Source organism: Tasmannia lanceolata, unplaced genomic scaffold, assembly GCF_043159265.1.
Source record: "Tasmannia lanceolata isolate RefF3 unplaced genomic scaffold, GAP_Taslan_0.1 ptg000044l, whole genome shotgun sequence".
Classification (NCBI taxonomy): domain Eukaryota; kingdom Viridiplantae; phylum Streptophyta; class Magnoliopsida; order Canellales; family Winteraceae; genus Tasmannia; species Tasmannia lanceolata.
Window position 1 is genome coordinate 19245409 of NW_027518721.1, and position 23536 is coordinate 19268944.

Sequence of the window (23536 nt, forward strand, 5' to 3'; positions counted from 1 at the left end):
TTTATGCATGGAAAACAAAGAATTAGACATCGGTAGTGGGTACACCTCATAAAATTCATCAAGTAGTAATGGGGCTTCCTTGGGCAGTAACCAAAGCTTCTCAACCCTTTCTTCTTCAGTATTTTGCTTGTTGATGCCCCAACAATGGTCAGAATCTTCCATTTTCAGATTGCTTAACTCTTGCTCCATGCCATCCTTCATCTCATCTTCAAAGTTTGTGCTTGGAGCTAACACTTGTCCATTAGTGTCTTGCACATTTTTCTCTTACTTCTTCCCGGAGAGAGTGACTATACCTTTGCCTTTTTCACTTGGGCTGAACTTTTTACCCTCTTTACACGGTTCTAACACAAATTTCTTGTTTCCAATGTAAAAGGAATAGGTGTTCGCAAAGCCATCATAAACCGCTTTACGATCATATTGCCATGGACGCCCCAAAAGCAAATGGCATGCATCCATGTCAAGTATATCGCACCAAATCTCATCCTCATAAACTTTTCCAATTGAAAACGATACCAAACATCGATTAGAGACCATTACCTCATCGGCATTGCTAAGCCAAACCATTGGATGTGGATGTGGATGAGGAATGACATGAAGACCAAGCCGATGAACCGCATCCCTAGCAATGAGATTCTCACAACTTCCGGAGTCGACAATGACCTTGCAAATCTTGTCTAGGATAGTACATCGAGTCATGAATATAGAATGGGGAAGTGGCTCTTCATGCCTTTGCATAGAAGTCAAGTAGACTCGCCTCGTCACCAAGCTTTGCCCAACCTCATCGGTTCCCAATATATAAGTTTCCTCCGCATCTTGTTGCATCTCATGGTCTAGTTGCCCATCTTCGTCAACCAAAAGCATTTCATCTTCTTGTACTAGCATTTGTTGGCGTTGCTTAGGACAGTCGCTAAAGTAATGTCCATAAGAACCACAACCATGGCATTTCACTTGTGGCCTACTAGTGGAAGTTTGGCCTTGGGTAGCTTGAGAACATGTAAAAGGGCGATGACTATTCGTAGAAGTAGCTGGAATAGCATTTTGTGGCTTTGTAGTAGCAGAGGATGTGGATACAACCGGTTTTGGAACATGAGAAACAGTCCTATATTCCATGGGCTGCGAAATAGCTCTATGTGCCGGTTTCTTTTGACTTTCTTCAACTACTTGTGCCTTGACAAATACCGAAGTGATGGTATGGAACTAATGCACTTCAAATTGCTCATGAATAGATGGTCTCAACCCCTCCATATATCTCGCTACCAATTGGTCTTGTGTCTCTTTCAATCGGTTTCTCGCCACTAGTTTGTATAACTCATCCGTGTACTTGGCTACGGTTTTGTTTCCTTGAACCAACTTTTGTAGCTTTTTTATAAAAAGTTTGATGATAGTTTAAAGGCAAGAACTCATTGCGTAGTTCCTTCTTCAATTCAAGCCACGTGTCAATAGGTGGATCCTTAAGTTCCATTCGCCGATACTTCAATGCCGACCACCATCCGGCGGCTCTACCTCGGAATCAGAAAGTCACAAGTGGTACTTGTTTATCTCTAGGCACTCCCTTGAGCTTGAAAATTTCCTCCACGGCGCTTATCCAATCTAACCATTCTTCGGCTTCAAGACTACCATAAAATTCAGGAATTTCCACTTTTATGCCGGCCTCCCATCGCCGGTCATCTCGTGGCGGTGCATTTGGCCTTGGAGCGGGTCTCCTTGGCCTCCTTTCCTCATATACATCCGACTCCCCTTCTTGAGAATCATTCTCGTCTCTCGAACAAGATCTAGATGTTGTTCTTGCCATCCTATCTATTTTTTGGTTCATACTTCGCATCTCCAAAAGTAATTTCTGCATCATACGTTCCATAGATGAAGGCCTTTCCATGTTTTCCGGGTTGGATTCGGAACCGGATGCGTTAAGATCTGATTCCGCTGCTCTTCTTGGCGCCATAGAATGATTCAATCACAAGAGATGTCAAGTAACAAGAACAATTGCCCAAAGATAGCAAGTAACAATGGCAAATCAGCAACTAGCACCAAAATTCTGAAATTCTGCCCAAAACAATCAACCACACTATAAAAGCACCAACAAGCAACCTGGCTAGCTGTCCACAATCACTGTCACCGTATACTAGCGTCCACAGATATGTAAAAAGTGCTATCAGTAGACGAATAAGACTGATGTGCTAATAAACCCAGGGTAGCAGAGAACACATCATTTTTTAACCCAAGCTAGAAATGAATGCAAGAACCAATGCCAGCTGTCCACAAAAATTTCTGCTCAAAGACAACCAACCACAAGTAGAATTCTGTCTCTGAAGTCATAACAGTCAACAATCACTGAGATGTACCGAAAATATTGTTTTGGCTGCTCTCATGGATGGTTGTTGGTATTAGATGCAACTTCTGATGACCTTTTTCTTTTGAATCCTATCTCGATGCAGAAAATTCAACTTCCCCCACTTGAATCACATAACCGTCCTTCTTCGTGGATTCTATCAACGCCACCAACTGATCCTGACAGTTTACTTATACTGATTGCTCCAAATGAATATCTGGTGTTGTTTTGATGAGTTTGTGACTGCCAATGGACCCAGCAAGAATATAAACTTGAAGATGACGATTGTATTACCCACATTGTCAGTTGTGATGGAACATTATATGTTTGGACCAGGAAAGAAAAATTGGCAATTCTTGATGTCACTGCCCCTTCTACATTAAGAATGTTAGAAGCAGAACAACCTCCGTGGCCCTTTGGGGCTAGAAAACTCGAAAATTATCTAATAGAATCTTTATCTGAGGTCTTTCTTGTACGTATGGTTTACCTCGGGATAACAGAAGAAGTCCACTTTTTCAAAGTTTACAAGTTGGATTTATCTATGATGGCTTGGGTGAAGGTTGTAAGCTTGGGTGATCGTGTGTTTCTTCTTGGTAGACAACATAAGTGGTCTGCGTCATGCTCTGCATCCGAAACAAGACTCAAAAGGGATTGCATATATTTTCCAGCTGGTTATAATGTTGATGGCTTGAATGCATTCGACTTGGAAGACCTGAGTATCTTATTTGATTGGCCTTGTCCAGATGTATGTCTCTCTTCATCTCCACCTTTTTGGATAATTCCTGTTGTCTAAACATATTTATCTTGTAGAGAGTAACTTGCTCCTTTTCAGCTGTAATTCTTTTGTAGGTTGATAAGATGCAAATCCAATTCAATCATTTGAATTGTTATTATTCATAAATTCCAATGAATCTTTAATTTAAAACTTTATATTAAACTTTAAAAGCTTGAGATTCAACTTAGAATGCATAAATTATTTGATTTAACTCAAAACCTGGTTGCCTCCTTGATCTAGTTTTGAATGCAATAATTCAGCCTTTCATGTGTGATGACTGTTGGTTTAATGTTGAGCTTGAAATATTTGTATTTTAGGTAATATAGAACAATGATCCCCATCATTATATCCTATTGTGACTCAATATTATGGGACTGCGACTAAGGTCAAACAGTCAGTGGTTTAGGGTTCCTCATTTTAGTATCTTTGGAAAGATGAGATGTATTAGTAGTAATGCTAATAATAGTTTGTTCAAGTATGATGGAGCACCAAAGTGCTTCTCTTTCTTCTCCAATTCTATATGGCCATTTTCTTGTAAATGCTATGTTCCATAGCTTTAGGTTGCTAATGTCAAAACCTCCTTGCTTCAACTCAACTCAACTCAACTAAGCCTCTGTCCCAAACTAGTTGGGGTCGGCCAAGACCTCCTTGCTTCTTAAGTTTTAATCAGCCCTTACAACACTTCAACGTTTTAGTTTGTTCCATGGCTGGAACATGAATGGGGCCCATGGCTGGATTTTGGGCCAAAATTGCACCAACTGGATAACCCTAAGCTTTAGCTTGGTGGACTACAAATCAACATTTAAAACAAACATGGTCAATTATTCAAATCTAAAGGCCCAAAATTCATCCCACTGACAACCCTAAATCTAGCGGGTACTATCGTCTTCTCCCCTACTGGGGACTGGAGAGAGAGAGAGAGAGAGAGAGAGAGATGGTAAGTACTGGCCATGACCCAAATGAGTACCAAAAATACCCACCGCATTCACCACTGACGGCACCCCTTATGCCAACCCAATTTGGCGATCAACCGTCTTTATCCTCGGGGATTTCAGAAAGTTTGTCCAACCATTTCTACCCGCCGAACGAGTTTTACCCAATGAACGCCGCGGTGACCCTTCAATCGCAAGCTCCCGTCCGTTGGTCCACCGGTCTTTATGGCTGCTGTCATGATATTGACAATTGTATGTATTTCTTTCTCAGTATATAAAAACTAGGACTCTTAAAAGGGATTCTTGCCTAGTCTAGTGGGTGAGTCTACTCGGCCAACTCAATCAAAAAGTGCGGAGTCTTTCAATTATTCAACTGAGTTTCTAAGGCCCTGTTCGTTTGAGATTATGACAACAGATTTTGAGTGCCAAACCAATTATTGGACTCAAAATTACATTTAAATTTAAGTTCAATAATCAATTTAGCACTAGTAATCGGCTGTCATAATCCCCATGGATAAAGACAGGTGATCGCCAAATTGGGTCAGCATAAGAAGTGCCTTCGGTGGTGAAGGCGGTAGGTATTTTTGGTACTCATTTTTGCTAAATAATCAATTTAGCACTAATAATCGGATTCGAATTCGATGGATATTTAATATCTATTACCGAATTCGATTCCGGCAGATATTGTTCGAATTCGGATATTATCTGTATCCGTTTATCCGATAAATTTGAACTGTCCACCTTGTCTTTGATGGTTGGGATCTTACCATCCTTGATTTCAAACGAATTCGGATATATGGATGCGGATCTTCAGGATAAACGGATGTACTTCTCGGATTCGAATCGGGTCAGATGTACCATTTACCAGATTTGCATCCACTAAGAGCCGGATATCTCAAAAACGGATTCGGATAATATCCGCTTGAAATGTATTCGGATAATATTTGCTTTAAACAGATTCGGATGCGAACGGTAATCGAATTTTCAAATCTCCATTTACACCTCTTCAATACATTGCATTTGGGACCAAAGCGCTTAAAACTTGGTCGGATTTCTACAGAAAATCCCTAACCCTACTGATATTTGCATTAACATGTTTTGGTAATGACACAGACTCGCCTTGTCTTTTATCATGTAACCGGCTGCCTAAAGCTATTACACTTCGGAAAAACCTCCACGCAACTATTAAAAGAGGAACATGGTTGTGATAATATCAGTAGCCTAATTTTAAATAAGAAATTTTTTTAGGGTGTACTAGATTGTCATAATCAAATTCTCGTGAAAACGAATGGATAAAATTAAAATTAAACCCCAAAATCTATTTTTATTTTTATTTTTAACCAAATGCCATAATCTGACAATAGGATGCCCTGATTCCGGCAATCCAAATCCAAATGTGTTGTGACTTGTGACACAAGTTGCTCTGCACATGGCAACCAGTGATTGGCACAATGGAAAATGATGAGCCACCAATAGTTGGCCAATTGCCTCTACTTCCACAATGATCTGATATACCCGTTGATCACCACCTTAATCACAAGCTATGGGTTTAAGATTTTTAAATCTAAAAAATAACGGATTAGTTCATTTGATCAAACCGGGACATTGCAGCAATAGATGGTATTGACATTGGCCAACCAAATCCTCCTCACATTTGTCTCTTGTAAATCATATTATCATGGATAGTCAGCAATTCGTGTCCAGATGATAGAGGCTCATTAATGGGCCATGTTGGAGGGACCACTCATCTGAAAACTAGACATCTCTATCGGAACATGTGTTGTATAGTTCTTCATGAAGAAAATTTAGCCCTTCCAAACCTTCTAGACGAAGATGGCGTGAAAGAAGAAGGAAGCTCAATTGAAAAATCGGCTGGACTAAGTCTATGGAAGAGCCAACATGGAAATCACACCTGAAAAGGACACCCACACCCCTTTCTTCGACTATAAACCAACCTTCCCACCACCTTTTCTCCCAAGCTATTCATCTCTCGACGAAGATGGCATGAAAGAAGAAGGAAGCTCAATTGAAAAATCGGCTGGACTAAGTCTATGGAAGAGACCAACATGGAAACCACTGACCTGAAAAGGACACCCACACCCCTTTCTTCGTCTATAAACCAACCTTCCCACCACCTTTTCTCCCAAGCTATTCTTCTCTCTCTCTCTCTCTCTCTCTCTCTCTCTCTCTCTCTCTCTCTCTCTCTCTCTCTCTCTCTCTCTCTCTCTCTCTCTCTCTCTCTCAATGTATTCCCATGACACATATGACTACCAAAAATACCCGTCATCTTCGCCGCCGACGGCACCACCTATGCCGACCCAATTCGGCGATCACCCGTCGTTATCCACGGGGATTCCGGCAAATTTGCCAAATCAGTTCTACCCGCCGAACCAATTCTACCAGATGAACACCCCAGTGGCCCCTCAATCTCAAGCTCCGGCCCGTTGGTCTACCGGTCTTTGCGGCTGCTGTGATGATATAGACAATTGTATGTATTTCTTTCTAGTGAATAAAACTAGGACTCTGCCCTGTTTGGATTGAGAAAGGAAAAAAAACATTTCTTAGGGCCTGTTTGGATTGCAGGGATTTTCTAGAAATTTTTGAAAGGGAAAATATTTCTAGAAAAAACCTTAATTTTTTTAAAAGATATCAAAAGATGACTTAAACCAATCCTATTCACTTTTTAATTAGAGGGACCTTCAGTTTACAATAATATTCCGCTAAATTAATCATAATCATAATCATATCATTTCCCTCTAAATTGTAGAAAGAAAAAGATTTTCCTAAGAAAAAAAAAATCTCCGCCAGAAATGTTTTTTTTGCAATCCAAAGAGTGCCTAGGAAAAATTTCTTTTGAGGCAAATTTTTCCTTTCCACAATTTAGAGGGATATCATAAAAAATTAAGGGCCCGTTTGGATGCTGAGAAGATTTGGATTTGGATTTCTCACATTTGCAGCCCTTTCTGCATTGTAATTTGGATCCGGATAAAATTTTTGGATTTCCAATTTAGCAACTGACTGTGAAAAAAATCAGATTTCCAAATATGCTGTGCAAATAAGAAATTGGAAATCCACAGATCTGGTAGTTTCCTTCACCCTCTTTATTCCTCAACCTCTCCCCTCTACTAGTAAGTACGCCCTTCCCCCCCCCCCCCCCCCACTCTCTCTCTCTCTCTCTCAACATGAGCTGCCGGATCTATTCATTTTGTATTCAAAACTCAATTTCAAATCCAAATACAATATACGAGGTATCCAAATAGGCCCTAAAGGTCCCTCTAAATAAAAATTGAATAAGGTTTGCTCAACTTATCTTTTTCATAGGTAAATAAAGTAGGAAATTTTAATGATATTTTTTCCTTTCCAAAATTTACCAGAAAATTCCTACAATCCAAACAGAGCCTTAAAGAGGGATCCTTGTCTGGTCAAGTGGGTGAGTCGACTCGGCCAACTAGTTCCGCATTTTAACTTTTGGCGGAACATTGAGAGATGTTCATGACCGACTCGAAAGGGATACGTCGTATTATTGCAATTTATTTCATTTCATCAACCGTGTACCCGCGGTTTCTCTTGGATCACCAGTGAAAATCTTATTCCTTGTAGTGATTCAATCAACAATTGTGTTGTCTTTTATTGATTCAACCAGATTTTCTAAGTTTCTATTGACCGGGTTAGCTCCATATTGAGTTAACTCAGCCATCGGGTTATATAACTTTTATTTACAATTTCTAGTAGTGTGAAACCTTTATTCTCCCAATTTTGGCAATTATTACAGGCTGTGTGACATGTTGCTGCCCATGTATCACTTTTGGTCAGATCTCGGAGATTCTCGACAAGGGATCGCACTGTAAGTTGTTAAACAAAGAGATTTTGTTTATGGTGCAAGCATGTAAGATTGATTTCTCATGTGTGTGATTGGCATTTGTTCATGCAGCTTGCGTAAGGAATGGAACCCTTTACACAATTCTACTATGCTTTACGGGTTGCGCTTGCTTGTATTCGTGCTTCTATCGGTCGAAATTGCGGAGACAGTATTTCTTGGAAGAGAGCCCATGCATGGATTGCTTTGTTCATTTTTGTTGCGAGCCATGCGCATTATGTCAAGAGTATAGAGAGCTCAAGAAGCGCGGTCTCGACATGTCAATAGGTCTCTCTCTTATATATGTCTTCTATTTAAGGATATCATAGTCAAATATGCTGGATTTTGTTTTCTTTGGTATGATTTATTTGTTTTTAATGGTGGAGTTTGCATTTGTAGGATGGAAGGGGAACTTGGAGAGGAAGAATGGTGGAGTGACCTTGCCTCCGACCATAGTAGGGGGCATGAGCCGTTAAGCGTCGAAGATCTTCATGGCGATAGTTGTAGGCTTTGTTGTGTGTGGTGAGTTGTTAGCTGTAGTGTTTAAAAACTCCTTGACTCGACAAGGAACTCTCCCGAGTCGACTCCTTTTTACCTTGGCCGCGTTCCGCCACATCCGCATTCCGCTTTTTGCACTACATAGTTAATAAACTCCTTCGACTCTCCCGAGTTATGACTGCATCAACCCCGTAAACCGCGTTCTTGGCCGCGTCCGCACCGAGTCAAGGAAGATTTTTCTTGGCCGCGTCACATCCGTGTTTTTAAACACTGGTTATCTGTTATTTATTATGTGGGGAGACATGGTGATCATTTCATTCCTCCCGTATACCATAGTTAAGATTAAATTGTTTAGCAAATTTAGCCCGATTAGATAATTATTTTTTATTGTAATTTTTTTTCCCTTTCAAAAACTGCACAATTGAGTTTTATAGTATTATCATTTCATGCAAGATCTTTAATTTTTTGCAAGATAAAAATTATCACGTCAAAAAAGTTGGAATTTACTAGGGAATTTCACAGCTGACTTTTGCGTGAGAGAACAGCCACACAAGCTCACTTTTCAGCAATTTTTGTCTCATTCATTTAATTCATGTGAGGCGGCTGTTCTCTAAAGTTAGCCGTGAAATTCCCTTTCAAATCCCTAAAATTTTAAGACCGGGGAGGGAGTGGGGGGGCAACCATGAAAAAATATCCATTTATCCAAAGTGAAAGATAGAGAAGGCTTGTGAGAGAAAGACTAGAGAGATTGGTTAGTGATGAGACAATATGTGGGGTTGGAAACATAGAAAAAGTATGGTAGATGGTTCCAAATAGGGATGACCTGTGGGTTACGTTCATTCAGGTAGGGATATGCCCAAATAAAACTCATGCAGACCCCAAACCTGTCCCCAGAACAAGTGAGCTCAATAGGCTCTACCCGAAATTCTACTCTCTCTCTTTTTTTGAAGTTTATAAGATTTTAATACAATTCAATCAGTCTGATTGGTATTGTTGTTTATCGATATTTTTCCTGTAAATGCTTTGTTCTATAGCTTTTGGTTGTCAATGTCAAGGCCTCCTGCTTCTTAAGTTTTAATCAGCCTTTTCCACGCTTATAGAGGTGTGCTGAGACTGGTCAAAGAGTGGCCACAGAGTCAACCTATGTGGCTGTTCTCACACGTAAAAGCCAAGTCTCTTTTGCACCACAAAATTCAAATCATACCAAAGATTAGAAGTGGTATGATCTGTTCATGGACTATTACAATAAAGTAGAAAAAGATTAGAAGTGGGATTTCTTTCTTTTTTCATGGACTATTGCAAACGAGAGAAAATTTCATGAAGAAAACCTGAAAGTGAAGTTATGCTATATGTAGACGTGTCCCAAAAAACAAAGAGAAGCAAGAAGAAGAAAGAGGGTCAAAGCGCAGAAAAGAAAATAGTCGAATTCAATTTATCCATACACGTTAAATAGGCTTTCAAACGACACTGAATGGGTAAAAATTCAACCTTGGTAGAGCTTTGTCCAGGTAATTTGAAGGTCTTGATCCAACAGCCTGTTCCAAGTTTAGAAACATGTAAGCAACATGTTCTATTTCCAAAATCAATTAACAGCAAAACGCAGTCAGCAAGCCAACATCAAATTCATGAGTCCATAGATAAGCATACTTAAATTACCATATCTATTTAAATCCTAAATTCCAAGGCAGAGAAGTCATGAATATCACTGTTAAAAACTCACATTTGGTCCATAACTTGCCAAGAGCAAAATCCATGGACAAATCAAATGACTTTTGATTGACTTGGTACGGCCAACTGGGTCAGCTTGAGGTAGAGCAGGTCAATGATAGACTCAACAAGTTTTATGATAGACTCAACAAGTTTTTAAACAAAGAGGATTTTCATGAAATAAGGAAGCAAGAAATGGAATTAGTCAAGTTTTCCATTTTCAATGTCTGTAAGAGAAACCTTTTTTTTTTTAAATGCCTGTAAGAGAAACCTTCGATGGCAAAAGATCTCCCACAGCCACTAGAAGTTGAACATTTTGCAATCACCCCACAAACAATAGATGAAAAGAAAAAATACTCGAAAAACATGAGACAAACGAAGTTGCTTATGCAATTAGTGCGGAGAGAAGAGGTTGCTGACGGGCGGTTGTCAATTAAACCATGGTGAAAATGGGTGGTTTATCAGTGACATGATGATGGCTGGAAGATGTTTCTGTGATGGGGAAAAGAAATGCAAGGATAGAATGCCGGTGGCATTAACATGCCTGATAGGAACGACAGATAGGTGAAATGGATTCATGTGCAAATGAGATCATTTCTCAAAGAAAAAAATGATCTAATATGAAGTCATGTTAAAATCACTTTGTTCCAGTGTGTCAAATGCACAGGAACGGCCGTCTTTTTTTAATGATAGGAACGACCGTCTTTGTATATGACATTTTGTTAAAACTAAATCGTCTACAAAAATGGGCTGCTTACATCTAAACAAGTTCTCCAGTTTTGATATTGTCGTTGAATGCTGAGCATTTATCAAATGACTGGCAATAAGGGGGCATGAGATTACCAATTCTCTCCTTTGCCACGATTGTTTGGAATGTTTCAAAACCTCAAAGGTTGAAGTTTCAAGGATTGGTGTAGGCAAACCAAAGGTGGTGGTGGTGGTGGGGGGGGGGGGGGGGTGTGCAGGGTCGGAGGGACATATAGCTTTGTATAGGAACGCCCGTCTTAGTATATGACATATATATATATTTTTAATGATATACGTATATGACATTTTGTTAAAACTAAATCATCTACAAAATTGGGCTGCTTACATCTAAACAAGTTCTCCAGTTTTGATATTGTCGTTGAATGCTGAGCATTTATCAAATGACTGGCAATAAGGGGGCATGAGATTACCAATTCTCTCCTTTGCCACAATTGTTTGGAATGTTTCTAAACCTCAAAGGTTGAGGTTTCGAGGATTGGTGTTGGCAAACCAAAGGTGGTGGTGATGGGGTGTGTGCAGGGGCGGAGGGACATATAGTGTCCCCCCCCGCCCGGTAACTTGAAAAATTCCTTTTATTTAGTAAGTGGGCCCCATATGTGCTGTAATTATTACAGAAAGTTACCAAGCGGGCCCATCAATGAGTCCCCCCAGTGTAAATTAGTCCGGCCCCCCAAAGTGTGAATTACTGGTTCCAACCCTGCGTGCGCGTGCCGGATTGGGGGTGGGGGTGCGGGGGCGTGATATTCATTTTCTCCAGTAGTAGTTCAAATATGGAGAACAAATAAAATATAAACATCTATCTTTAAATATCAATAAAGTTAGCTCCCACTCTAAATTGAATGTAGAACAAGGTCAAAAAGGATGCAACACGGGACTAACCCAAGGAAGAAGAATAAAAATAAGAAGAGTGTGTAGCCATTCAAAAATAATAATAAGAAGAAAAGTGTGTAATATAAATCAGCATAGCATGGTCTGTCAGGCACACAAGCTACAAGAGTGAAAAATCATATGATCAAATTCAACGGCAACAAATGGTGAGATGGATAAGCACAACACCTTTTAGAGAATTGAATCATATGCAGTTCACTCTGGTCCAATCATAACTCTATTGTCTTGATAAATCATTAGCACAATTTGTGGTATGCACTTTTTTTTTATAAACAATGCATGGATATCCCAAGAAAAAGCTATAACTGAATATAAAATTCTTTGATATCAGAGAAATGACAGTGTTGATATGAATTCATTTATTCTTCTGAAGATAAAAATTGATTGGTAGTTTTTTCGAGTTTAAATAAATCCTCTTAGTTTTTTTCTCAAAAAACAGCAGTCACTTGGGGGTTTTTTTTTTTTAAATGTTCATAACACATTGGTTTATGAACTACATAGTACATACTATTGTTTTGCATTGTAGTAACTTGTAACTACATATTACATACTATTGTTTTGCATTGTTGTTTTTGGTTTCTTTAAGCAAACATGAAAACTATAGAAACAAAACGAACCACTTCTAATCTCGGAGCTGAGGTACATGAAGGCAAGCGTAGCGAATCACATAGAGTTGCCCCTACCTGCCAGCTCGCGGGCGGATAGATACGGGGGTGAAGCGCGAAGGGATGCGGTCCGGACTCCGGAATTAAGTGTAGCTATATCACAAGCTCATGTTTCTACGATCTCAATCTATATTTATTTGAATGATGCTATAAATCTCCATCAAAGTGGTTATTAATTTATAATTGAACAAAAGCAAAAATCCTAGAAGTTTTTTTTTTTTTTTAATTATCCTAGGAGTTTTATTACTATTATTATTATTGGGGGATCTATGGTAAATATAATTGATTTCTTAGGAATAGGAGCTTAACCCGTGCGGGTGTGGCTCTTTGGCTTAAAGTCATGGGTATGCTCCCCATTGACGCGAGTTCGAATCCCACCGGGCTTACCCGATGCGCGTGGTTTATGGGTGATTGCAAGCATTCGTAGGGAATAGTCCCTCCCTGAAAATTGGGGTGGCAAAACCCTATGTCATCAGAGGCAGAGGCACATATAGCATGAGGGGGGCCATGCCCTCCCCCACCCCCCCACCCCCCCCCCCCCCAATGACTTGAAAAATCCCATTAAAGGTGCCTGTACATCCGTGCATGCTTAGGTAGTTTAGTGGCTATGGCCCCCCAATGCCCAATGCAGGCAAGAGTAAATTAGCCTGGCCCCCCCAAGTGTAAATTCCTGGCTCCGCCCCTGTATGTCATAAAAAAAAAAGGTGAGTTTCTAGGTTGAGTCTCATTTGAAAAAAAAAACAAGAATAGTGTTTGCCTTTCTAAATTGAGTTTAGGGAATCTCGGTCCGGCTGGGGTGGGGGGTATTCTTCAGGATAATGGGGGTGTAACTAAGTGGGGTTTTGGTGGCCAATCAGCAGGAAAGACTCAAACAAAGTAGAAGTCCATGCGATTTTGAAAGGAATCTGTTTGGTTGATTTCTGGGAGGTCAATAACATTATCGTTGAGAGAGACTCTTTAAACATCATCTCACTAAAAAATGGATCTCATTACCTATGGAGATTTGCCGATGCGGTGTCGAAGAAGTCCTCGAGTAGATTGAAGATCATAAGGTGTGATGTCAACATGTGTGGAGGTCCGCTAATGTTGATGCTAACTGACAGTACCTCTTAGAAGTGTCTAGACACCACTTAAAGTCTTTGACTTCCCCATTGAAATCTCTCTCTTTGTTTTCCTTCTAATGTGCTTTTTTTTTCTGGTTTTGTAATCTTGCTTGTACTTTGACTACCTCAGCCTTTGGGCTGATTACCCCTTTTAACTTTTATTAATAATACTGCCAACAATAAAAAAAAGTCTTTGTTCAAGGTAAAACTTGGCGGTGAATATTATTACTCATGGTGATTCATTGTTGAAGGGGTAGGAATTAATGTAAGTTAGTTTTGGTGGGATCCATCTAAGAAAGAGTTGGACAGTAAATTTAGAAGAAATCTTTCTATCTATTAGCTTGCTTTGAACTATTTTAAAAGTGGTTTAAAGTTAGAAAGCATATGAGAAAGGTCTAGGGCATTTGTGTTTAGGAAGTGTTTTGAGAGTGTTCTATTTGTTATAACTTACAAGTAAATGACAATTTTTTTTATGTTACGTGATTAATTATGAAATCTGAAGTTTATGCAGTTCTTGCTTTTCTGCACGGCCAGAGCAAATCTTAGTTGACTTGGCATGGCGCACTTGAGTACTCAGTTGATGCGATGGGTACTGATGGGGAAATCAACAATGCGAAAGAATTCAAGGTTTACAAGTGTTGACGTGGACGGGATTGATGGTGGAGGCTCTAGCATGGGCCACAAACATGGGCTTCCTTTTTTTATTATTTATCTTCTATTTTCGTCATTTTATTTGTAGCCTACCTTTTAGGCATTAAATCTCATCCGTTTGGCGTGTTTTTGGTATTATTAAAAAGAATTTTCAATTACCAATCTAATGAGCCCAATATCACATGATTTGGATGTGATTTGAGCAAGTTATGGGTGTGTTTAGGAAGTGGTATAAGTTTATTACGGGATTACTATTTTAGGTTTATTAAGGGATTACTATTTTTAGGTAAGTTTTTAGCTTCATTTAGTTTACATCGGATTAGATGAATGGTTAAGATTAGTTGCTTAGGTCTTGATTTATCTTCTAGGATTTCTTTTCTTATAAATACATCTTATGAAAGCAATGTAAGGGACTTATTGAATATTGAATAGAATCGACGTTTTGCTTGAAGCCAGAAATTTGGGTTTTCTTCTTCTCTCTTCTTCTTGGTGTTTTAGAACCATCCTTCTCATCTTCTCTCTTCTTCTCCACTCTCTTTCTCTATCAAATCTGCACAACAAGGTTAGTACTTCAATATTTTCAGTTTCTTTGTATTTTGGATCCTAAAGTTGAAAAAAAAAATTAAAATCCATATATCTTGTTAGTTCTTCAAGATCTCAATCTGAGATTCTGAGGGATTGATTTTTTTTATTACACCTCATCTAAAACACTCAAGATCCCTTACCCTAAACCCTTTTTTAGCCTAATTGAGATTTTCACCATTTTCAAGCCCTAAAACTAGTTTTTGAGATCCCTTGCCTAAACCTACCATCAAAACCCCTTCCTAAACCCTAGATTTACTTCCTTTTACCTTTCTAGATCATAACTATAATCTAAAGAGCAGTATAACCCCAAAATTCCAGATCTGTAAAATTACCGAAATACCCTTTTGGCATAAATCTAGATTGTTTTGAACCCTTACTGCTGTTCATAATTTTCTGTTGTTCTTCGTTGATTATTACTATTTTCGTGCTTGTTTACATCTAATTCATCGGTATTTGCATTAGCTTTTAGTTCTTTTATTTGATTGCATGCGTAAAACTAGTTTAGGAATAATTTTGCTATTAACAAATCATCCTCCAAATCTTTATCTTTTGATTGGTTTGCATAAAGTTAATTCTTGTTAATTGTTAATTTTCTAATCATTAACTGCAATTTAATTCTCATTATTGATGCTGCCGTAGAATAATCACGTGTTAATTCAGCCTTAGATAGTTCCTAAAGCCTTTATCCCATTAGGAGTGTAGTATTTTCCCTTGGTTAGGTATTATCCCACATCAACTTGGTATCAGAGCACAGAGTTAGGCTTTAGGAAACCTTTTTAGGGTGTTAGCGTCCCACTTGTGCTTAGCTTTCCCATGCATGCCCACAAGGAGTGGTAAATATTACCATACGATGACATCCAGCAATCAGGTATCTAATGATGAGTTGGCCCAACTCAATAGAGACAATAGGGCAAATCTGAATCTTAGCCGCGAAGAGATCCGACTTAGTAGAGCGGACCGTGAAGCCCACAATCAAGAGTTATAAGCCGTTACTAACGAGATTCAAGCTGTACAGAGAAGGCTTGCTGCTTTAGAAGATCTTACACAAGGGAACCAAGGATTCCAAAATCCATCACCTGATCCTGAAATAGCAATCAATCAAAATCAAGGTGGCCAAGATCGGAATAGTATAGGGACAACTTCGAGAATGACCGGCAATTTGGTCATTATCCGATTGGGAACTGGAATGCTCGAGGTGGTCGAGGAAGATACCGAGGGGGTCTCTAGGGATACAGAGCTCCCTACCGCCAGCAGCATGGTGAAGATTATGATGATGATCAAGAGTATGATCCTAAGTTTTCTGAATGGCTAGTGGCCATGGACTTCATCTAGTATAACATGTCCCAATCCCCAAGGGTTAGGTTTGCTAGACTGAAGTTGACAGGTGCGGCTCAGACTTATTGGGTTGACTTTGAGCATTAACTTACCAGGAGGGGTGAGAATAAAAACAACCAAGTCATTCAAGAATAATCATTCATAAGTATTACAAATATTTGAAGCTAAATAAAGAGGATGTTCTACAAGGACCTCAAACATCAGAATGGACCAACTCAAAAGAAGGACATGCAGCTTTACAAACTAGACGTGATGGGAACGACACACGGTGGTGTTTACCCAACTCATAGGACTCAAAGCAAACTGATGTAATAGGACTCAGCAAAAAGGCTACGCAACTTGTCAACGGAGGGATGTCCCAATTGGCAGTGCCACTGAAAGGCATCAACCGAGTTACACAAAGCAACAATGGTCATGACTGATCCATATAATAAAGACTGCTCACCTCAAAACCCGAGCCAATCGTCTTCCCAATCTCTAGATCCTGAAAGACACACGAAGAAGGAGAAAAAGACACAGAACAATTAAGAGCCTTTGTTAACTGGCTAACATAAAGCAAATTAAAAGGAAATTTAAGAACACATAATATAGAGGATAAGGTAAGGCCAAAAAAGAGAGAGGTGACTTCTACTCCTGAGACATGAGATGAAGTCTCATCAACTAAAGTAGCAGATGGAGAAGATAAAGACGAAGACTAGAAGGAGAGGATACCAGAGTTACCAGTCATATGATTTGAGGCCTCTGAATCAATGAGTTAGGAACCAGATGTAGAAAGAAAGTACCATGAATTACTACCTTGCCATGCAAAGGTTGCAATAGCTTGCTTTCCCTCGTCCTTGTACCGTACGTATTCTTCATAATCAGCCTTCGAAATGACGAAGGGATTGGCATGCTCGGTAGAGGCACTGGAGGGAAGAACACCGCCATTGGAAGCTGCAACTAAAGCCTGGGCGGCAGTCCAAGAAGGACATAACTTAGGGTAATTGTCATAACAATAATCAACCGTATGACCCTCAAGAGAATAGTGAGTACAGAATAGGGTCGAACGGCCACAAAACCATGGGTTCTCCCTGAATCCCGGCCGTCGCCGCCACCACCACAGTGCCCATGACCCCGGCCGCCACGACCAAGACCGGAATGGACAACAAGAGCTGAGCGCTCAACAAAGAAGTCAACAGGCACCTCAACCCTCATAAGGCGTTGTACATGTGAGAAGACCTCATCAAGGGATGGGAGAGAGCAAGTGCCACAATTTGCTGAAGAATAGGCAGAAACTCCGGCCCTAATGAATCCAAGAACAAGACGACCCTCAAGTCCTCCTAGCACTTGGCCAACACTGTAGCATCTATTGTAAAGGGCATATACATATCCAACTGCTCATGCAAGGTCAGGAACTAAGATTAGTGCTACGAAACGGACTTATCACCACGCTGTAAATGTAGGAGTTCCGAGTAAACATCAAATATCTGTGTGAGATTGTTAACCCCTAAACCTATAAAGAGTCTCGGCGCTCTTCCAAACAGCTTTGGAAGAAGGAAGATACATCAACGGGCCCACAACCCTGGGCTCCATACTATTCCACAAAAGTGTCAAAATAAGTGCATCTTCCTGAAGCTACTTACTATAGGATTTATCATCAATTAGAGGATGGTATTTTTCAAGATAATTCACTTTGCCACGAGCGAGAAGGAATGTCTCAACTGCCCTACGCCAAGGTGGGTAATTAGAGCCATCCAATTTGGTGGGATGTCATCTAGACCATAGGTAGCTCCATTGAAGAAGAACCGGTGGGGGTAACCACAAACCACAAGAGGAGAAGATATCAAGCGAGAACAAACCAACAAGGTGATACACAATCAGCCCAACACAACACCGCACGGCTCCGGAACATATGAAAGCTGAGAACACAAGCGACCAACCATCGAATACAACATAACCCAACACAACAAAGATCCGGAGCCTCGCAACAAAAAAGCGTAGAAAAAGGGTAATATTCAATCCATCAAGGGAGGAAGAAGGTTAGAAAAAGAATATGGACGGAAGGGGAAATGAGGAAAGCCCAACAAGGGTTTTCGTGAGAGGAACAGGGGGCAGGGGGGCAAATGTTTTAGAGGAGGAGGGAGGGGGGGGGGGGGGGGGGTGAGGAGTGGGCGGCACTGTTTATGGGGGTAAGGGGGGTACGGTTTTGCATGGAGAGGAGGGGGTGGCACTGGTTTTGGGTGAAGGAGGGGGGCACTGTTTAGGTGGGGGAGGGGTGGTACCAGTTGTGGGTGGAGGAGAGGGGCTGCACAAGTTTTTGGGCGAGGAGGCGGCTAGATTAGTGTTAGGGTTAGGGTAGATTAGGGTTAGTGTTAGGGTAGAAAAAAAGGAAAAGAAAGGTGAGGAAAAAAATGTTGTTGTTGTTGCATTACTTCAGAATCAGAACTTTAGGCTTTGTCTTTGATATCATGTTCAATAAAGTCTGATCTCCATGGAAGAAGAAGTGAGGGAGAAAACCATTAAAAAAAAAACAAAGAAGTGAGGAAGAAAGTGAGAGTCTAATGATTAGACCACTCACACAATATGATGTGTGTGGGAATACTAGGGTTACATTGTAAAGACCAAAACACCCTTCTAACATAAATGAAACATGTAAATCTTGACTTCTCTATCCGATTGTCGTTTAATGATTATTTGATTGTGGTTTGGATCAGATTAAGCACATCAATCTCTACAGATTTGATTTTAAAAAAAATGTGTATGGCAGATATTTAGGCCATTTTGAAGAGTAATCAATGCTGACAAAAATGAGCACCATTTGTTATTGGATTCTTTCATCTAATGATGGACAATACAAGCTTCTGTGGAGGCTTTAGATGGTTTAATGGTTAAAAAGTAGATGAGAAGCACTGTAGTTTTGTTACTTTATTTAGTCGTACAAAGAAGGGGAATAAAGTTCAAGAAATGGCTAAGATAAATCCCAGATTTGAAAAAAGATACAAGAAGAGCCAAAGCAGCAGAACATATAAATACAAGTTATAACTAGGAAAAAAGTGTGTGCTCCAAGCCTTGTAGTGAAGTTTGTGAAGGAAGATGTGAACGTAAGTTTATTTTACAAGCATATGCTTCCTTGTTAGTATAAAGTTAAAAGTTATTATTTATGTAAAGATAGATGTTATCTATGATGGTCTTGAGTGAAGTTTTGAACTTTTACAAAGCAGGTTGGGATAAAGACATTGTTTTTTTAGGGGTTGGGGGGGATAGAAAAATTGTGATGTTATGGCGTGGGGATACCCTATATCATCAATCAAAAAAAAAAAAAGTTGTGATGGAGACTATTTATCTTCAATTCAGCTACTTCAAGCTACATAAGCTGGTAAGCTAAAGCTGCGTCAATCTAACTTACCTAACTACCAAAGATTGAAGGCACACATTCCCTCTTGGCTTGTGCAATAGATAATTACATATGCGTATATGAAAAATGATATGTCACTTATCAGTAGCATAAGATTGAATGCACACATTCCACCTTGTGCTATGCAATAGATAATTACATATGCGTATATGGAAAAAAAAGAAGAAAAAAGATAAGTCACTTATCTGTAACATAGAACAATCAGGAATAGTGATGGTTCTAAGAAGTTCCTTGAAAGGACTGATATGCCCTTGAGAGATTCTAGTACTGGAATCTTGATGTAATTCATCGGTTATTGTAGTTAATGCAAATCTTACTTATGCATATAATAGGCGAGACTAATATGATGACATGTCTTAAAATTTTCGAAAATCACAAAGTAATCAATCTCCATGTTTGACAAAGGATCTTCGTGTTTTAAAATTTTCTAAAATCTCAAAGTAATTTAATATCCTAACTGAATTCGATTTGCTAATTTCCATCATAAATTATATACATGTATTTCCACAGGGTCCATTTGATTGCACCAAAAATACGGAAAATCAAAGTAAAAGGACATATCTTCCCTTTCCTAGTATTGTCTGGTTGCCATTTAATTAATTAATTTATTTAATGGAAAAAAGTTCATTAGAATAAAATGGGAGACCTGAAATGGCTGAGGCTGATACAAAGAAGTATAAAGAATGTACAAATATAGCAGAGGTTAAATAAAAGGTAAAAGAAACTCTCAAGGAGGCAAATGGTCATAAAGAGCTAAGCCTTCCTTGGACACCCCCACCCTCTGGTTGCCATTTACTATTCACATGACAGTCCTTGTCGGCAGTAAATTTTTAAAACGCAAGCCATTTTTTATTGTTTGACTTTCCTCTCAAATCAAGATGAAAGGGAAAGTAAAAAAATGGGAATCTTTTCTCCCTTCTACTTTTTGTATTACGTAAATCCAAACGAACCCACAATGATTGGAATTGGATACCCAGATGGACCACCACAACTGGGCCATAATGCAAAATTTGAAACAACTAGGTATTTTTTGGTTATGCAATGTGGTTGGTGGGTTAGTGGGTCAGTGGCTTTGACAACAATGTCCCATCCACATGTGTTTGCTAGGTGATTGGTTCTGACAATGTTCACCATACAAGTGTATCGCAAAGACAGGGATGGGGTACAAGGCACAATTAGGGGTGTCGTGGTGAGACGTCTTAGTATCACTTTTTGAAGAAAAAGGAAGATCTAATTTTTGTTAAAAAATAATAAGAAAAATTTAAGTTCTTATCATATTTTTCTTACTATAAGTTCTTATAATAATCAAAAATTGGTAAGTTTTTATAACCGCAGAATAAGAGCAAGTTTGTTGAAGCATGCTTCAGGAGTTCTGTGTGATCGTAAAATACCTACCAAGTTGAAGGGAAAGTTTTATAAGACAGCTGCGAGGCCATCCATGCTGTGCGGCTCAGAATGTTAGGCCACCAAGAAGCAGCATGTGCATAAGATGAGTGTAGCAGAGATGCAAATGCTTAAATGGATGTGCGGCCACACAAGGTTAGATAGAATTAAAAATGAAGACAACCATAAAAAGGTGAGGGTAGCACCAATTCAGGAGAAGATGAGAGAGCATCGCTTAAGATGGAATGGGCATATCCAACGTAGGCCTTAGGATGCTCCAGTGAGAGGAAGTGACTCGTGCCAAATTGATGGAGTAAAAAGAGGTAGGGGCAGACCGAAAATAACTTGGGTAGAAACACTGAGGAAAGACTTGATGGTTAGGAACATAACAGAGAACACGACCTTGGATAGGAGAGAATGGAAGAAAATGATCGATGTAGACGAACCCAACTAGTGTCAGGATTAGACTTAGTCAATTTGAGCCAGGTAGATCCTTTCACCTTCTTCATAAAATTTTTCTAAACGATTCATTAGCAGATCCCAACTAGCTTGGGACAAAGGCTTAGTTGAGTTGAGTTGAGCTGAGTAATAAGAAAAATATAAGTGATTCAGCTACATGTAGTGGTTGGTAACAGTAAACTTCACATGTATGGTTAAAAGCAAAAATAACCAAAGCTATACATTTGCAATCAAAATTATGCCAATGTGAGCTTTAGGATCATTCAATTAAGCATTGTGACAGACATGGAACAATGAATTCCATTTAGGAACAACACCAATCACACTACACAAGCCATATGCAATAAGCTACCTTTTCCCTTGACAGGAAATGGGACCCAAATACAACAGAAGAGACGACCTATGAAAAACTTTTAGTGGGAGGTCATAGATTGCATGTACGAAGTGTATCAAATTTCAATACAACTTTGGGTTGGACAGAATCCATTGGAAAGATCATTGGTTACAATCAGTTTTCTCTCAATTCCAAGATGTAAAATGAAGTAGTGGACATTATGATCACGATATCTTAATTATATATAGAATGATTCCTAAATAGCAAAAATATAAAAAGAACAATATATTGAGTTCATATTTAAACCCTTCTTTATCTTAGTTTCTTAAAGCTAATATCTAAGATGTGATGTAGTAGCAAATTTGAAATCTTTCAAACATGAAAATTAAGATAATAATAGAGGTTTAGAGGCTACTTCATAAAAAAAAATCCTACGAGTATTATTATTATTATTATTGTCATTGTTATTGTTATTTAGGAGGGGATCTATGGTAAATATAATTGTTTTTTTCAGGAATATCAAATGGAACCTTTTTTTTTCCTTCAATTAAAGTAATATTCAAGATGGTAAGAAAATTAGAAGTATTCAATATATGTGTACCTTAATAGAACATGTATGAAACCAGTCACCAGTGGAGCACTTAATGCGAAGGTTTAGACCATCTGGGTTGCTATGTAAATAAATCCCTAGCCTTCCATCCATTCCTAAACAATAGAAAACCTCATCATAAAAAACCAGGTTCCACTCCGATGCAACAAACCATGGATTGCTATGTAAGACATCACAAGTCCAACTGGGTCAAACATATCAGGAAGTTGGATTCTTTCCTTTGTGAAAGGATTAAGGAAGAAGTAGGTGGAATATTCTTCTTCTTTTTTGAATTGAGACATTAGCAACCAACCATCTCTAGAGCAATGCACAGTAGTAGCTGCTAAGTTTGGAAAGCCATCTATATGATGAGCGAATAGGATCGAAGAAACTTACTTTCTTTCTATGGACGGACATGAGCAATGGAGAGTTGTCGATGGGGCGTACTGGAAGAGCGATCTCTCGCAGTAATTTAGATAGAGGAGAAATACGGACAAGATCCATTCGAAAAAGACGCGCCGTAATCAACTGAAGAAGATGGACTGGAAGATCCACTAAGCATGTCTTTGTACCCTCTTCCTCTTCCAGAGGCATCATTGTTGTAATGGGAGATTCTCCTGAATTCATCACTCAAATACACAGAACCCTATAGAAAGAAATAAAATATGGGGCTGGTTTTGAAGGAGGGTTTCTTAATTAAAATCAGATGATGAGAGATGCCTTTGAAAGAATACGCTTTTGAAAGAGAGCGGAATAGGGTCTGTCTGCAGAGATGGTTATGAAGGAGGTAAAGGGGATTTCAATTCCTCATACACTTACACCTATATATCTCCATCACACCACACCAAATACCTTTTTTTAGTCACATTCAAGGTGGACCACACCGCATGTCCCAACTCTAGCGGCTACCATTGTCTTCTCCCCTAATGGGGGGAAGAGAGAGAGAGAGAGAGAGAGCTATGTATCCCCTCACACAAATGAGTACCAAAACTAACCACAGCCTTCACCGCCGACGGCACCATCTATGCCCACCCAATTCGGCGATCACCCGTCTTTATCCACGGGGATTTCCGCAGGTTTGTTGAACCATTTCTACCCACCGAACCACTTTTACCCAGTGGCCCTTCAATCGCAAGCTCCCGACCATTGATCCACCAGTCTTTATGGCTTGCTGTGGTGATATAGACAAATTGTATGTATTTCTTTCTCAGTGTATGGACACAAGGACTCTTAAGGTATCCTTGCCCAGTCAAGTGGGTGAGTCGACTAGGCCAACTCAATCAAAAAG

The 23536-nt window shown here is 39.4% G+C and overlaps 1 protein-coding gene and 1 long non-coding RNA gene across 4 annotated transcripts; one reads left to right on the forward strand and one right to left on the reverse strand.

The window, feature by feature from the left end:
- Positions 1-4006: 4006 nt before the first annotated feature.
- Positions 4007-8839, forward strand: LOC143863721 (protein PLANT CADMIUM RESISTANCE 2-like). 2 transcript variants are annotated; one of them, XM_077374479.1, is made up of 4 exons: positions 4007-4285; positions 7806-7877; positions 7965-8177; positions 8289-8839. In XM_077374479.1, exons 1-4 carry the CDS (start codon positions 4036-4038, stop codon positions 8363-8365), a joined length of 612 nt encoding a protein of 203 aa, XP_077230594.1. In that variant the 5' UTR covers positions 4007-4035; the 3' UTR covers positions 8366-8839. The 2 variants fall into 2 exon arrangements, with proteins under 2 accessions (XP_077230594.1, XP_077230595.1); XM_077374480.1 differs by lacking the exon at positions 4007-4285 and adding an exon at positions 6221-6521.
- Positions 8840-9718: 879 nt separating this feature from the next.
- Positions 9719-23438, reverse strand: LOC143863664 (uncharacterized). 2 transcript variants are annotated; one of them, XR_013240932.1, is made up of 5 exons: positions 22645-23438; positions 22261-22364; positions 16885-17462; positions 16535-16573; positions 9719-9922 (listed from the first exon to the last, which is right to left on the reverse strand). It is a non-coding gene; the product is annotated as an uncharacterized LOC143863664 (long non-coding RNA). The 2 variants fall into 2 exon arrangements; XR_013240933.1 differs by lacking the exons at positions 16535-16573; positions 16885-17462 and having other exon boundaries at positions 22645-23433.
- Positions 23439-23536: the final 98 nt, after the last annotated feature.